The 17,713-nt window shown below is 34.0% G+C and overlaps 1 protein-coding gene across 6 annotated transcripts in view; it reads right to left on the reverse strand.

Moving 5' to 3' along the window:
• KDM6A (lysine demethylase 6A) overlaps nucleotides 1-17,713 on the reverse strand; it is a 272,112-nt gene that overhangs the window by 18,536 nt on the left and 235,863 nt on the right. For all 6 annotated transcript variants that reach the window (XM_043993008.1, XM_043993006.1, XM_043993005.1 and 3 more), the window contains 8 exons: nucleotides 13,383-13,488; nucleotides 12,524-12,729; nucleotides 10,008-10,072; nucleotides 9,841-9,915; nucleotides 8,759-8,907; nucleotides 7,627-7,741; nucleotides 2,777-2,964; nucleotides 2,120-2,261 (listed from right to left, as the gene is read on the reverse strand). In XM_043993008.1, the coding sequence (XP_043848943.1) occupies nucleotides 2,120-2,261; nucleotides 2,777-2,964; nucleotides 7,627-7,741; nucleotides 8,759-8,907; nucleotides 9,841-9,915; nucleotides 10,008-10,072; nucleotides 12,524-12,729; nucleotides 13,383-13,488 (1,046 nt within the window). The remainder of the gene's footprint in view (nucleotides 1-2,119; nucleotides 2,262-2,776; nucleotides 2,965-7,626; nucleotides 7,742-8,758; nucleotides 8,908-9,840; nucleotides 9,916-10,007; nucleotides 10,073-12,523; nucleotides 12,730-13,382; nucleotides 13,489-17,713) is intronic.

Below are 17,713 nucleotides of genomic sequence, written 5' to 3' on the forward strand. Positions count from 1 at the left end.
AGCCTTTCTCTTTATATGTCTCTATTCCAGAACCCAAGCCCCCAGTAATAAGCCCTGTTTAATCAAGAGGTGCCCAGTACCCAGTTTACCTCCTGCCTAATTGAAACCTAAATTGTCTTGTCCTTCTGCTCCTTTGGGAAGTCTCTGTCTGCATGGATGGGGCTCCCTTGCTGACAAACTTAATAAATCCTCATTGTTCTGAAACTTTCTGGTTTTGGTTTGTTCTGGGCCACTAAGAATTTTACCCACAAGGTATGATCTATAAATTGCCTTCCTTATATAAGACATATAAGAGATGTGTGTATAATTGGAAAAGGAGATATATTTGTCACATAGGATTTAATGAGAGATAATAAAGTGGAAAGTACAAGGGCTACAATGCTGTTAAGATATTACTATTATTGTAACACCTACAGTATTGAGCTGATATATCCATCCAAGAATGAAGAACTTGCTAACAATTTTAACAATGGAGTAAGCTTTATTCAAATAAGCTGAGCCTCTGATACACAGAAATGTTTAAGCAAAAGCTGCATCATGATGAAGATAATTTAGGCAAGATTCCTATATTAGGTGGGAGGTTCGACCAGATGATCTTTGCTGTGTCTATGATTTTATAACAATTAAAATATTATTGTCATGGATGATTTCTTTTGTAAAGAGTAACTGAAATCCAGGAGAATATCTAAAGATAAATGCTTTCTATTGTGTGGACCTTTATTTGCATCTGCCCTATAATTTGCTTGTTTGTTTTTGCTTTTACAGGGCAATGAGGGTTAAGTGACTTGCCCAGGGTCACACAGTTAGTAAGTGTCAAGTGTCTGAGGTAGGATTTGAACTCAGGTCCTTCTGAATCCAGAGCCAGCGTTTTATCCACTGCCCCACCTAGCTGCCCCCTGCCCTATAATAAAGTAAAATCTCTCAAAATTCTTGGTTTCACCAATATTAATTAATCTTATATTAAGGATGTTCAATAACCAGCATTTTCTGCCTAATTTGCTTTAAACATACTTAATCCCATATCTGCTCTTTGAAGTATATGTATATAAGTAATTTTGTTTTATGTACATGGAATACAGTATCTTCGGAATAGAACACAGGAATAAGTAGCAACATATATCAGAAAAACCAAATATTTTGGTTTTTAGGACAAATCCCCAAACTAAAAAGGCTTTTTACATTACTTGCTAGCATTTTTACTTACAAAGCAAGGCAATACTCTATAATTTTCAAGTCGCACCTGATTGAAAAAGTGGTACGTTATAAGGCATCAGTCAGATTCATTGAAGTACCAGAGATTAGCTTTGATTTTTATTCCACTTAATAATATGCTATTTTAAAATTGGTTTAAAATCATTAGCTAATTCGCAAAATACCTATAAAATGAACTTCTGATAAATGTGAAAGGCATGTAGATAAAATATATCATGTCACCAACATTAAAAAGCCTATAATTTCAATTTATATAAAGAAAAATGTATAAGTTTTGTTCAATTAGAACAAAATATGCCATGTACTCAATTTACAATTATTTACATGCTTATTTTCTTTATGTAGGATTATTTACCTGATAATCTTGTTCTGAGGCTACACCTACTACTAGGTTCTCCACTAAACCTGGGACACTTGCCCTCACACTCAGTTGGACAGGGCACCCATCCAAGTTAATCATCCTTGTTCCTAACTTGGGGAAGAGTAGGGACAGAAAAAGAGAAAGGGGTGTAAATTGGAAATCGTTTTAGGATCATCCATACCATTTCTTTCCTTCTTTGAATATACAGCCAAGTAAGGATGGAACTTAAAAAAAAAACACCAAAAACAAATCACGAGCAATAATGTGGTAGAGTGGAAAAATAGAGTGCTGGGTTCTGGGTGGGTTGGGGAGGGAATAAATACTAGGTTTGAATCCTGGCTCTCTCATTTATAATCTGTGTGAAAAATGGTCCCTTATTCTTTCTTTTTATGAAGTTGGATGAAGTTTGTGCTCTTTTCCAGTGGTTCAATCCAGACCTATTTCTTCCTTTGACATTAACATTGTACCCAGGAAAAAGAAGTTACTTCATATTCTTCCCCTCTTCCATATCAAAGGAGAAGTCTAGTAGTTTCACAAAGCACTTACTTGATCATTTCAAAAAGCTTTGGATCGGAAACCTTGATATTTCGCGCCATATTCCAAGATAGATGAATCATGGGCACTATTGATTTCACACTCTGTAATTTGTTCCACTCGTACCGTTCCACTGCCAATTTATACTGGCAGGCTAAAAGTGAAGGAAAACCCCCCAAATAAGTAACTTGTTTTAAAGCAATAGAACATTAAAAATATGAGTAAGCTATATAACCACCTTACTGATATATGAAACACTAATTTAAAAACATAATACAATCTAACAGAACATTGTAAGATTATTTTGTATGTTTTACAATGAAGTGAGGGACCATTCAAGTTTATATCTGACCATACAGTTTTGTTTTACATTAATAATTAAAATAATATATTGTATGGAAAAAAAAACATGTTTGCTAAAATCTAGTCATGTCTGATTGAAACTGGCTAGCTAGAATTCAATTTCTTGACCTACAAATTGAGATTTTAAGCAACCTGGCTGCCAATTTCTTCTACAGATTTTTAATAAGTTATTTTCCAATAGATGCCAAAGACTATGGCTATGAGAGATTATTCTTTCTGGAAGAGAAACAAGTAAAAAAAAGAAATCAACAATTTTAATGAGTTATTTTAAATATTTTAGCTTATTCTTCATATTCTTTAAAATACCTGTAAGGGGGCCAACATTCCAAGCAATGTTGTTGCACCATCCAATAGCCTGAACCCAGTGGACAGTGCCTGCATTTATCCAGACCAAATCTCCAGGTCGCTGAATGAATCTATACACTGGGACATTTGCTTCATAAAGATCTTCAAGGTTGGGCCACCAAGAGCCCATTAGGAAATTCAAATTATTTCTAAAACAAGAAAAATAACATATTTACCATTTGCTACTAGGACCAGAATATAATGTTAAAAAAAAAAAAACGTAAACATAAAAATGCTCAGAGTATTACAAAAGGACTGGGTTGTTGGTATAACAAAGGCTTAGCTTAAAGTTGTATTTTGATGAAAAATTCTTGGTTACTGAGGGTACTTGATAATTTATTCAAACACAGACAATGGCAAAGATTCTGTTTCCCCACCATCACAGTACATATATCTACTGCCTACCATACCCTTGAGAGTGGTTACTGCTTTTAGGAGCACTTTAATTCACATTTAATTTACATAATGGGCCAGAACACTGGTCAGCCCCTTTCCTTTCTCTAACCTTATAAAATCTGAGACAACTGCTAGCTAAATAGATCCCAAAGCCGCTGGAAAAGCAGAAAAATCCCTTTTGGCTATTTATGAGGCCTCAGACTGTATCTAAATTCCTGAGGTGTAAGAAAGGAAAAATAGCATCCTCTTTTGGGGCCCTATATTTTAAAAGAACAAAAAGTGCCTCTAAGTATGACCAATTCAATAATAAAAGTTAAGAATGAATACTTGTGGCTAAATACTTGTTACTAAACAGATACTCAGGACTATCTTGCCATCAATTTGACAAACAAGCTAAAAAAAAATTTCAAATTAGTCAAATTATTATTTTCCTATAATTCATACACAGTACCTAAAAGGTACATTAGAGATTAATTTGATGCAAACGTTCTCATTAAGGATAAAGAAACTGAGGTCCAGATTTTAAATAACTTGCTTAAAAGGTTACAGAGTTATAGTCAGTCAATAAAGGAATGAGTAAGCATTTATTAATTAACCATGTACCAAGTACTATGCTAGGCATTAAGGATACAAAGCCAAAAATGAAAACACTTCCTTTATATGAGTTTACATTCTATCAGGGGAGACGATATGTACACAAATAATTATATATAAAGTAAATACAATTAATCATTCAAAAATCATTTATTAGGACCAAACAATGTGCTAAGCACAAGAATAGAGTAAAAAATGCAACTCTCTTTCCTCAAATTAACTGGAAATGATTGGGGAGAGGAGGAGGCAAAAGAGGAATCAGCAGTAAGGATGATCAGAAAAGGCTTCATGCTGAAGGTAGTGCTTCAGCACAGTTCTGAAGGCAATAAGGGATTATTAGGGGTAGGCAATTAGAAGTCACAGAGTGTTGTGTAGGAAGGGAAGCAAAGAGACCAGTTTGGATATACTATAGTTCAGGGAAAGGGGAGTAATGGAAACTAATACTGGAAAATAGGTTTGGGCCAGGTAGTTAAGGGTTTTAAGGGCCAAGAAGAATTGGGATTATAAGAGGTTTAGAATAGAGGCAGCTAGGTGGCTCAGTGGACAGAGCGTTGGGACAGGAGACAGGAAGACCCAAGTTCAAATCTCGCCTCAGCAAGTTACTTCATCCCATCTCCCTTAATCCACTGGAGAAGGAAATGGCAAACCACTCCAGTATTTTGGCCAAGAAAAACCGATGGCCAGCAATGGTGTTCATGGGGTCACAAAGAACTGGATGATTGACTAAACAAAAACAACAAGGTTCAGAGCTTTTTTCACTAGATTAAGGTAGACATTACTGATATATTAAATCATCAATAACCAGTGTAAAGATAATCACCAATGATTTCATAAAATGGGACTGGGCTAAGTATTGCAGCTTTAAAAACTTGACATGAACATTTGCATTAGCAGCATCCTTCCAATCACCCAGGTGCAAAACCTGTGTCATAAAAATCTTGTTCTTTATACCTCTACAACATCTCTTTTATACAATCTCAACTCTCCATTCACACAGCCATGACCCTCACCTCTCTCTCTCATACGGATTATTTTAATGGTCTCATTGGTTTCCTTCAAGTTTCTTCTCATTTTAATTAATTTTGTACGAATCCAACAAAGTGATTTTCCTCAAGTGCAAGTCTGTGTCATATGCTTACTTCTCTAAGATGAAACAAACTCCTCTGTTTGGCATTTAGAGGACTTCACAATTTGGACCCTCTTCCTACTGAGTCTCATATATTGCTCTCCTAACAAGCATTTTATGATCCAGCTCCTGTTTCACTGCCTTTCTCACATTACTGAAATGCTATAAGACTCAGCTTAAATATCATCTTCTGTGGGAATCCATACCAAACACCAAGAGACTAGTACCTTCAGCTGTATCTATTCCATATCTCATGTATAATTATTACAATAGTACTTTCTAAATCACCAGCCTTGCTCCCAGCATGGCCGCAACAGCCATCATCCAGGAGAGTCTATTGAGGAAGGATCCATCATTCTTACCTTTCCTCCTCTTCACTATTACCACTACCACTCCAGTAGTGGTCACTACTGGAGCAGGAAAGCCACCTTAGCTGAGGCAACAAGGTACCCAGAGATAGGTGGCAGCAAATGCTTTGACAACTACTTTTCCCCTTAAGACATCAGGAGACAGATTGGATGCAGAGTCCAAAATCTTGACAAGTACCATGCCCTCTTAAGCACTTGTCTTTGTTTCAAGCTTGACCAACAGTCATTATTGAAAGAAGCAACTCTTGTGGAGAAGGGGCGCATCATCTGCCACCACCAACATCACTCTGTCATGTTACCACTGGTAAGCATGAAAGCCAAAAAGTCCCAGGAAAAGTAGCGATCTCTAAACCACCAACTTTAACAGCGTGGCCCTGTTAGCCACTGTCCAAGGGATTAACCTTTGTGGAGATGCAGCTTGACTACAGTTGTTCTTTGCAACTGTAGCTACTGAAGATGCAGTTAAAGACTTTGCCACAAAAGTGCTTGCCACTGGATAAATACTCTAATATTAGTAATAGATATGATTTTATTAAAGATGTGACATTAAACAATATGCAGTAAAATCCAATTTGCTACTAAGGACAAAAGAACTTTTCCATCTAATTTACAGTTGAAACTCTGTGTGTGTGTGTGTGTGTGTGTGTGTGTATGATGAGTGCATTCTCATGACTTAGTGGAGTGCTTTGCAGATAGTAAGAACTTAAATACAGCTTTACTATTTATTTTTCAAATAAGTAAATTCCTTGAGGGTAGCACCTGTTTTTAACCCCTTTTTGTATCTCCAATGCTTAGTACATAGTACCTGGTATATAATAGCCATTCAGTAAATGTTTGTTGGTTGAGTGAGTACTTTCTTTTTGCCACCCTATTTATAAGCATTTATATGAGAAATGGATCTTTAAATTAGCTTTTCCCAAATCATATCTAACTGGTAGCCTGTCTTCTACTTCATTCTCTTCCCTAGATGTCTTTTTCCTTAGGCTTTTCTTCAGATTAACCTCAGGGAACCTAGGATGGGTTGAACATATGAAACAGGACCTTCTCATTTCTAGCTTTTTATTTTTTTTGTTTTAGCTTTGAAGCAAAATTATAGCATATAAACATAATTTAAGCCTAATTCATTCCTATTAAAAAACTTTAAGGATGTTTCATAAAAATGCCTGGCACTATGACCTAAAAAAATTATATTTAAGAATGGAAAAAAGGTATTTTTAATCACTTTTTAATTTTTAAAAAATGCTATTTTAATGATAAAAATATCCTTTAAAATATAAAAAGACATAAATTAGAAAAATGGGCTTCTAATCCCTGTGAGCAATATCAGAATAGTATGACAATACTGTAATACTGGCAGCATTAGTCACAGAGAAATGAAAAGCTTCTTGCATCACCATGGAGAAGTCATCTCCCTTCTGCAGGACATTTACCATATCAAGTACTTCATGTTCTCTTTCACCTGGCTATAAAGAGCCATTGGAACGTAACAAAAAAATCAAGTTCTACAATTCTAAATTTCCAAATGTTTAACTATTTTATGTAAAAGTATTACGTCCAGATATGATAGAGGCGTATATTTTTCATGTTTTCTTTGGCTCCTCTCCCACAAACAATGGATCCTTCCTCTAGCTAATGACACTAGAATACATTTTATACATACTTATAGTTGTACTTTTTTTTTTGTCTCTCCCAATAGGAGACAAGATCCTTTAAGACAATAACTATTTCATTTCTATCTTCATATCCCCAGTACCCAGTCTAGTTCCTGACATAGTAGCTGCTTAATGCATACTGACTGGTTGCTTAATCCCTTCCTCTCCTCAACCCCACACAAAAAATAAACTCACAAAAGGTAAACTTTCAAGAAGATGTCATTAGTGATTAACTAAAAGAAAGATCTATCATAATTTTCACCTGTTATATACTAAATATTAAGTTGGAAAATGTTTTAGTATAATTTAGCTAGCGAAAAAGACAAATTAGGAAAATGGCACATAAAAGAAATGTTTTAACTAGATTAAGAATTTTTCTTTGCATTGATATTTTTGGATTAGGAAAAGTAACATGTGGAACTGAGTAATAAAGCAAGTTAGGAGAGTATTTCCCGCCCTCCTCCCAAAGGTATTCTATAATTCTTATAATTTCTAATATCACTCAAAATATTTTTATTGTCATTCATCCTACTAAACTAAATGAGAATTTATTAACTGAGTAACTGCTCCTTTGGTTTCTGTTTTCTATAGTTAACATTTTCGTAAATACTACCAAAAGAGAAGTTGTTTTTAAAATTTATATAACTGTAAGAAAAATTAACTTCAGAAACCTACTTTTCACAGAAGTCATTCATAACACCCCAGTAACTTTCAGGAACAACAAACCATTCACAGTCACCTGGACCAATATTTATGTTAACTGAACAGAAGTTATTATTTTCTTGATGACCTGAAAGGTGAAAGAAAAGTAATTTTTAAAAATTTAAATTTTGTGAAAACTTTATGCCTAGAAGAGGAAAATTAGGGAAATATTTTAAACATTCTTCAACCATCAGTCTATACTATTTTGAGAAACTTCTGAAGCTGCAGAATCTTTGTGCAATGTTTATCACAGTCTGTATATCTAAATCCCTAGTACATAGTGTTGAGACTAAAGTGATAGAAGATACCAATCAAATCAAGATTTATCAATAATCATTTATGTTTGACTTTTACCTAAAGAGGAGTAATGAGAGAGAGGCTAGGCCTTTCTTTTTACTATTTGTTTTTATAAATTCATTCAATGGTCCTATAGATTTAGAATGAGTAAAACTAGAAGATACTATGTAAGATTATCTATGTAGTCTACAACATATTATAAATCAGGAAAATAAAGCCCAGACAGAGCTGGTTAGTAACAGTCCAAAACTCTTTTCATTATGCTAATTGTTTAACTGCCTTTACCCTGAATATCCAGGGTCAAAGTTAGTGACCAAGATGTCGCAGATGCTTTAGGATGGTACCTTAGCTGAAATGGGATAGGTGGAAGTGGGATGTGATGGTTAGGAAAGCAAGCAGCTCAGCTCTTGACATTGTAATATTCAAGCTGACAAAGGGCTTCCTAGAGATTAGGGAACTTTAAAACTCAAGGGACCTGTGTATGGGGGATTGTCATTTTGATACATGGTTAATTCCCAATAATAGCATAATTCTTATGCTAAAAGTATTCTAGTCTATTGCATTGCTATATATGGGATGTACAAAAGAGGATGAGAAAAAGTTCTGAGTCCACTACCCTTGGAAATTCTTTCCTCAACAACTCAATCTTTCAAACCGTCTATTATTTTAATCAAAAGAAATGCTGTGAAAACTTTAAAGGTTACTGTGTCAGTAATTAATACTAGTGTAAAACATATGATTAAGTGGGAAAAATTCTTTTCTTGCATGTTTCATATTCCACAGGTCATATGAATGTTAACAAAGTTACCTGGAGTCCTGCTTCCAGGAACCTTCATGTACAGCTGCACTGTATTCATTCCTAATATTGTATGACCAACATGGCTTAAAAGATTTCCTGCTGATACCACACGCACAAAAGCAGGTAGTTTTGTCAGCTCATGTAGCTGTAACTTCCACCTATAACAAAAACAGCAGCTCAAAAGTAAAAATCGAAAATAACTATTTGAGAAAATAAATTTTCACAGGTAAAGGAAAAAATTACTAAAACAATGCCTATACAGGTAGTTTTAAATTACAAATAATATCCAAAATGTAGCAAAACAAACAAAAGAATTATATTAATCCTTCAAACTGTTTTTATATAATTAAATTTTGGTTTTTGTACAGAAAAAAACTTATTAACTCCAACTGATTATGTTTAAGATTCCTCTGCATTTTAATTTACGTAAAGATTCTGCAGGGTCATTTCAAAACCAAAGCCCAATAGCTCTTGTAACTTAAGGACTGTTTGATATTTTCCAGTCTAGACTTTTAACATATTACGATGACTATAATTTACAACAACAAATTATAATATATCAGTCTAATAATTATAATACAGCAGTGTGATACTATGAGTCCTACATTTTGTTAAGCACTAAAAAAAGAAGGTAAGACATGGTATCTTGAATATGACTCACTCACTCATTCTCTCAACCTCCATCTCCCTCTCCATTTTGAGGTTGCTAGGGCTTCTTTAATTTCCAACCCATGTGAGACCATGAATACTTATTCCCTTCCTTAAACATACTTTTAAGAGGTCTAAAAATTATAGCATGAATTTTAAACTATATACGCATTTTGTATTATAAACCATGACTTTAACTTGTAATTTTAAAAACTAAAGTAAAAAGACATGAACTTAAATGGCATCCACTACTTTTGGAGTAAAAGTAAAAAGATTAAAACAGATATGATCAATACTATTCAATTATATATATTCCTGTTCATAAGAAAGAAAAACTGCTAGGGATCAATGAGATAAAAAACAAAACAGGAAAGTCTGTTGGTAATTCACAGACTTTGGAAACGACAAAGCTACTATTAAAAAAGTATTCTAGTTGCACTTACTTTTTGTCATCAGACAGGTCAATGTTGGTCCCAAACTTGATTGTTTTAAAAGGCCCTCTTCTCCTCCGACCAGAGCTGGAGTACAAAGGAAAGAAAAAGAATGTCATTCATTGAATGCCTTTTTGAATGATAAAGAAACATGTTAAAAAAAACAAACACACACTCACTTATCTGAAGATGTAGATTCAGTATCTGAGTGGTCCTTGTGGTGACTCTTTTTTTCATTTTCTTCCTATGGTTAAAAAGTTTCTTTAGTATCTTATAAAATATTGCCCCAACATGAAATTTAACAACAAAATTTTATTTGTGTGTGTGTGTGCACGCAATATTAACAAAAAACCTAACTAATTTCAAATACAATCAAGATCAAGAAGAAACTAAGTCCAATGGCACAACACCCAAATTCTATGAGTTACAAATAAGTCTATTATAAAACTCAGGAATTAGCCTGGTTTATACCCAAACCATATGTGCACTATAAATTTTATTCTGCAATATATAAAAATTACTCGCCTATTTTTAAAAGGAAAAAAAAGATTCTAAAATGACATTTTAGAAAAGAATATTCTAAATGGAACAGAAATACATGTGTATGCACATGCATGCATGCACGCACGCACGCATGCACGCACACACACACACACACACACACACACACACACACACACACACACACATCTATAATCATGGCATGATGGTAGTAACCCTATTTTCCCAAGGCCAGAAAAGAAGTATCAAATCTTACAGCTAGCTGACTAAAAAGGTTTTACTATAGGCTTGGCGACCAGACTGGCTAAATTTGGAGTTAGCTACAGGGTAATGAATTTTTCACCCAACATGATCCTAAAATCATTTACTGGTGATGAAGTGGAGGGAAGGGCCCATTATGGTGAAATTAGACTGTAGAAATATTAAAGAAGGACTATACTAGCAGGAAGAAAATGTAATAAAAACTATCAGGTCATGTCTCTAAAGAGTAGGCCTGAGCAAACTTAGCTGAGCTGGAGGGATAGTCTGGCTAGAGCCAAAAGGTTGTCATACAACATTTATTTGTATGTGGAAAACCACCATCAACAGCAAAAACAACAAAACAAAAAGAAACCTACCAAGAATCATCATAAAACAAAACCATCAACAGGAGTTAAGTACAATAGATACTCCAATGCAAATGGATTGATCCAAATAATTCTGAGACATTTTGCAGCTTTTACTTTTGCTCTATTATCTTCTCTCCCTTTCCCACTTATACTCACTATCTCCAATCACCTCCCACATTCCTATTTTCTTCTGTCACTTTCCATCTCCCTTCTATGCCTGTCTGTAAATTTTCCTCTTCAAAAAGAATATTATCCATTAGGTTTAAAAAAACAAAAAACAAAAACAGCTTCTGACAACTACAATTGCTGTTTACCACTAGCATCTAATTGAATATACAGGGTGGGCCAAAAGTCACAAAAGGGTCTGATGTTTTAATAACTTTTTGAAAATTATTTTTTCTTCATTTTCAACCATTTATAAGATTTGATTTTTCACACATAATATGCAAATTCATTTCCAATATATACTACATATGGTACTGCAAATTAAAAACAAAATAAAGGAGTCATTAAATATTCGTGACTTTTGGCTCAACCTATAGCTGGAAAACATCTTCTAATAGTATAAAAACACAATCTTATTATTAGGCTCAATCAATTCACAGAATACTTTATAAAGAAACCTAAAATAAAGAATCTTTAACTCTATACACAGAAGTTTAGTGGGCTTAAACAATTCTGTTAAATGAAGAATAAACTTCTGATAAATAACATGATTACAACATATGATATTCAGTGTATGTATTTAATCATATTTTTAAAAGTATGTTCAATTATTCTTTTATATGACTGATTCCCAAGTTGAGGGGACATAATTAAGTTATACCATGCTCAAGCAATTCTGTAAGACTGTTTTTCAGATGAGCTGCAGATCTACAATGGTGGATGGAGATACCATACTAGGGAGTTTTCCACATTGATGAAATCCAAGGTTCCCATACCCACCTCAACCCCAATCCACCAAAACATACAAACCAACCCTCACAAATTTTATGAGAAATAAAATGTGCAGAAACCAAAGCTTGGGGAGTTGGCCTATGTAAAATGGGGTGGGATAGGGAGACAAGAAAAGCATTATCTCCAGTCTCTGAAAAGTCCTATTCTATTCCAATGGTCCATGTTTCATTAGATCATTTTTCCGCGCTAAAGTACCGTTTACTTCAAGAAGAATTGAGAAAAGGCTATTTTTTCCTTTAATGATAATATGAATATAGAAGAAATTAAGATGAAATCAGAGCCACACACTTTTATCTTAACTTTTAAACTTGTGTAGTATTAAGGGAAATGGATTTTTTTTTTTTTTGGAATTATCTTTCCAAGGAAGTCTCTTACTGCTGTTTTGTTTACTTCAGAATTCATATTTTGGAAGGGGAAAAGTTTGTTTTTAGACAAAAAAGTTTATGACTAGATACTAAATATGAAATCCCACACACATTAAAAGAGCTAACTGTAAAATGGAGGTCTGCTTAGGCATTAAAAGTGGACAACAAATTGTTTAGGTAGGAAAGTATAAAGGAAATGAAATTTCCAGAGTTACTTTAGCCTATTGTTAGATCTGGAATAATCATTTGGAAATAAATACTCACCCTCAATGATTCCTGGAAAGAGGAGGCCTGATATTGTGCATACTTAGCAATTGTTGTATGAGATCTATTACTTTCACAACGCCAAATTTTCTTAGTTCCAGTGGGGTCCCAGTTTTCATCTGAGGGCTGCAATAATTGTGTCCTCACTTCCACTATATGCTCATTATTTGCTTCTACCAAAGTTTTGGTGGAGAAAAGTCCCAGGTCTTAAAATAAGAAAAAGAAAGACTGAATTCAATGAATAAATGACAGTACTTCTTGAATGAGGTTAAGATATAGTTGCTAGTTGAAAGACAGTAATATATTTCATAGATAGAGTATGGAAGACTACCAAAAGAGGTTACCTATTTTCATACACTTGAAGGCACAACCACTCATATAACCATCAGGAAGATCATAATCTACCTTATTTTAAAGGTATCAAGGAACCAAACTTCACAAGCATTCTTAGCACATTGAATGTTATCCTAATTCATGATGGTTAAAAACAAAAACAAAAAAACCCCAAAACCTATCTACTCTAAATCCTTCCTTATAGGAAACTGAAAATCTCTATATGTGTGAAAAGTATCATGCCCCTTTCCCCTCACTAATATATAATTAAAATACAAAGGTAATGAAGTAGCTAACAAATTGAAAGGTTACATACATATGTATGTATGTATTGTTAGGTACTTCATTACCTTTGTATACATGTACATATACACACATACATAAAAAAACCCCTTTCAATTGCTGGATACTTCACACACACAGAAAATAAATATTTAGACCTAGAGTATTACAACTAAAATATGGAATTTCAAATGATGCTTCATTTGTTAACCAGTAAAAAACAAAAACAAAAAACAAATCATACCTAATTTAAGAGCTCCTGCAAGGCCACGTATTACAGTAACAGGGTTGTTTGGATTTGTACAGAATTGATGTAAAGGAGGAAAGAAAGCATCACGTTTATTTTCCAACTGCAAAATTAAAATGTACTGTTAGATCTCAGAAAAAAAATGTAGTTTGTCTAAATATTAAAGATGATAAATTTCCAATTTCAAGGTAAAACAGTTAATTCTACTGACATATGTGAATAAGATGGCATGTGAGTTGATGACTACTGAGTTTTTCCCTCAAGATAATATTCACCAAAATTTCCCAAATAGATTTTGATTATACGTGAATAATTAGACTTCTAGTAATATAAACTTAGTTTGCCCTCTTCACTATAAAACTAAAAAAAGATTTCATAAAATTGCAAAAAGCTTTAACCATTGAAAATAGCTATTTTATACTATTATAAATAGATTAGAAATGAAGCAAATTTAAAAACAAAGTAACTGGAAGAGGGATAATATACGATATTATCCAAAATAAAGCTGGATAGCTGGAGAACAGAAAACAGTTTAAACTTTACTATAGTTCCCAAACCTCAAATTTAAAATAAATTAAAAGTCAGCATTCCTATTAGAATTTTTATGCTACTGGTATCAATTATAATTGAATTTGGCCTCTAGAGGGCAGAAAGGGTCAAATCTCCAAAGCATACTTCAGTATCATTTTGTGGAAAATAGACCACTGTGATTGTATGTATGTATGTATGTATGTATGTATGTATGTATGTATGTATGTATGTATGTATGTATTAATTTATATGTATACATAAAGATATAATTTCAGTTACAAACTATTTTGGGGATACAAGTGGAGCCAAGTGGGTAGATACAGTACAGGCTAGGACCCAGGTGAACTCTCCCAACATTCCCCTACAAACAACTTTAAAATAATGGAGTGGCAAAACCAAAAAAATATTAGAGGCAGACACTTTTCAAGCAAAAGAGGGCTGCAGGAGAAGTATTTGACATCCAGGTGGGTACAGACACTGAATATGGCAGAACCAGGAATGGGTCTTTGAGGTGCTTAGGGTGGCGGTGGTGTTGGCAGCGCCAGCAATAACTGCTTTGGGAGCTCTCAGCCCAGAAGTGTAAGAAGTTGGATGAGTGGTCAGAAAGAAATTACCGGGGACCCTTAGCAGGTAGTAGGCACTGATTAGCAACTCTATACTTAGTTTTGAGTCACACCACCAGGGTGGAAATCTGTGATCTCCAGCTTGCGATCTAATCTATCACAAGGGACAAAGGGGTCTAGTCATAGTGTCCGAGCCAAGAGGAGCACTAGCACTTGTAGTTGCATGAGATCAGGTACCTGGCCACAGTTATAGGGCTAAGAGGAGTCCTGAAATTTGTGGCTGTGGAGCAGTATGGGGTGCAGACAGACCAAGAAAGCAATGACCACACCTCTCCTAGGATAACACTACTTTGGAAGCACTGAGAACCAGCAGAAACCCAGAACTAGCTCTGAAAATAGTAGCATAAAAAAGCCTGAAGCTTGGCATGCAGAGCCCAACTTTTCACATAAAACTTAAAGCTGGGAAAATAAGCAAACACTAAAATAAGAATTTGACCATAAAAAGCTACTACAGTGGCAGGGAATACCAAGACACAAACTCAGAAGAAGCCAACAATGTGAAAACATTTATAAACAAAGCCTCAGAGAAAAAATCTAGTTGGACCCAAGAGTAAGAAAAATTTCTGGTATAGTTAAAGAGGTAAGAATGGCAGAGGAAAAATTGGGAAAAATAATGAAAGTGATGCAAGAAAATTATGAAAAGAGAATTAACAGCTTTGTAAAAAAAACACACAAATTATTGAAGAAAAGAAATCCTTTAAAAACAAACAAAATAGGCCAGATGGAAAAAGAGGTACCAAAAAAAATCATTGATGAAAAGAACTCCTTAAAAAGGAAAATTGGCCAACTGGAAAAGGATGGGCAGGTTAAACCTCACTGAAGATGTTTAATTCTTTTAACATTAGAATTAGTCAAGTGGAAGCTAATGACTTCCTAAGAAATCAAGAAACAATAAAACAAAATTAAAATTAAATAAAATTATGAAAAAAATATAAGATAATGTGAAATAGCTCATTGGAAAAACAACTGACCTGAAGATACCTTAAGAATTACTGGACTATCTGAAAATCATGGTCAAAAAAGAGCCTTGACAGTATCTCCTAAGAAATTATATCTTAAAATAGATATGGAAAGAATCCACTGATCATCTCCTGAAAGAGATCCCCAAAGGAAAGCTCCTATGAATGTTATAGCCAAATTCTAAAACTCCAAGGTCAAGGAGCAAATGTTGCCAACAGCCAGAAACAAACAATTCAAATTTAGGGAAACACAGTCAGGAACACACAATATTTATCAGCTTCCACTTTAAAGAAGTTGAGGGCTTGGAATATGATATTCTGAAAGGCAAAGGAATTAGGATTAGAGTAATTCCTCAAGGGGAAAAAATGGACATTTAATGAAACAATTAATGAAGCTTTGAAGCATTCTTGATGAAAAGACCACAGCTAAATAGAAGATTCAAACAAAAGACTCGAAAAGAAGCACAAAAAAACCGTACATGTGAAAAAGTAACCATAAGGGACTCAACATTAAGTTAAACTTTTTATATTCCTATAGAAAGATAATACATGTAACTCCTAAGAACTTTATCATTATTAGGGGAGTTAAATGGACTTCTTATAGACTGAGGGCATGGGTATGAGTTATGTTGGGATTATATCCAAAACTTAAAAAAAAAACAACCCAGAATCCAACAATATGTTGTGTATAAAGACACACTTGAAACAAAAACACACAGAGTTAAAATAAAGGAATGGATCAGACTCTATTATGCTTCAACTGAAGTAAAAATGGCAAAGGTGACAATCATGATCTCGGACAAAACAAAAGCAAAAATAGACAAGATTAAAGGAGATATTCAGGGAAACTACATTTTGCTAAAACACAGACAATGAAGTACTATTAAAAATTTCATAGCAAGTTTCTCTGATAAAGGCTTCATTTCTCAAATATATGGGGAACTGAGACAAATTTATAAAAGAGTCATTCCTCAATTGATAATGGGTCAAATGATATGAACAGTCAGTTTTCAGAAGAAGAAACAAAAGCTACCTATAGTCATATAAAATAAATATTATATATTACTGATTAGAAAAAGGCAAAATAAAACAACTCTGAGTTACTATGTCATGCCTATCAAAAATGAAAAATACTGGAGGTGATGAGGGAAAATAGGTGTATTAATGAACTGCTGGTAGAGCAACAAGCTAATGGAGTTAGTCCAAACATTCTGGAGAATAATTTGGAACTCGGCCCAAAAGGCTATGTACAGTGCATATCCTTTGACCAAGCAATACTACTGCTAAGGTCTTTATCCCAAAGAGATCTAAGAAAAAAGGAAAAGAACCTATATATGTATAAAAAAGATTCTAGCAGATCATTTTGTAATGGCAAAGGACTGAAATCAAGGTGATGCTCATTAACTGGGAAATGAATGAATAAGTTGTGGCATATGATTATAATGGAAATACTATTGTCTTATATGAAATGATGTGGTGGGTAGTTTCAGAAAAACAAGGCAAGACCTATATGAACTGATGCAAAGTAAAGTGAGAAGTATTGGGAGTTCATTGTGCATAGCAACAGCAAAGCTGTAACTGATCAAGTGTAAAAGACTTGGGTATTCTGATAATACAACTCCAAAGAACTCATGATGAAAAAATGCTATCCACCTACAGAAAACTGATAAACTCTAAGAACAAGGTGAAGAATAATTTTCTTGTTCCATTTCTAGTTCACATTGTATTAGAACCAATTACCATACTTTACATAACCATAATTTTGAAAGGTACAATTTTAATGCCTGCAACTACTTCAGAGGATTTATTTTTCTTACAAATCAGGATTTACTATAGTAAAAAAGAACAATGAACTTGGGATTTAGATGATCAGAGGTTCCTATCCTATCTTCAACACCAATGTGTTGTGAAAAATCGGACATGATTCTACCTTTTCTGGGCCTGACTTTCCATAGTATAACAAATTAGTACAAGGAAAAAGGATATATATATATATATATATATATAAAGATTTCATGAAGAAGGGGCCCTCCTTTGAACAAAGCTCTAAAAAGACAGGTAGGATTTGAACAGGTGGCAGTGGAATTTTGGTACTGGGAAAAACGAGACCAAAAGCACAAAAAGGAACAAGTATAGAGCTTAGGGGCAAGAAAAATAGTAAAATGTAAACAGTATGAAGTAGGCCAGTGTATCTAAAGTGTAGAGTATATGTGGA

Source organism: Dromiciops gliroides, chromosome 3, assembly GCF_019393635.1.
Source record: "Dromiciops gliroides isolate mDroGli1 chromosome 3, mDroGli1.pri, whole genome shotgun sequence".
NCBI classification, from domain to species: domain Eukaryota; kingdom Metazoa; phylum Chordata; class Mammalia; order Microbiotheria; family Microbiotheriidae; genus Dromiciops; species Dromiciops gliroides.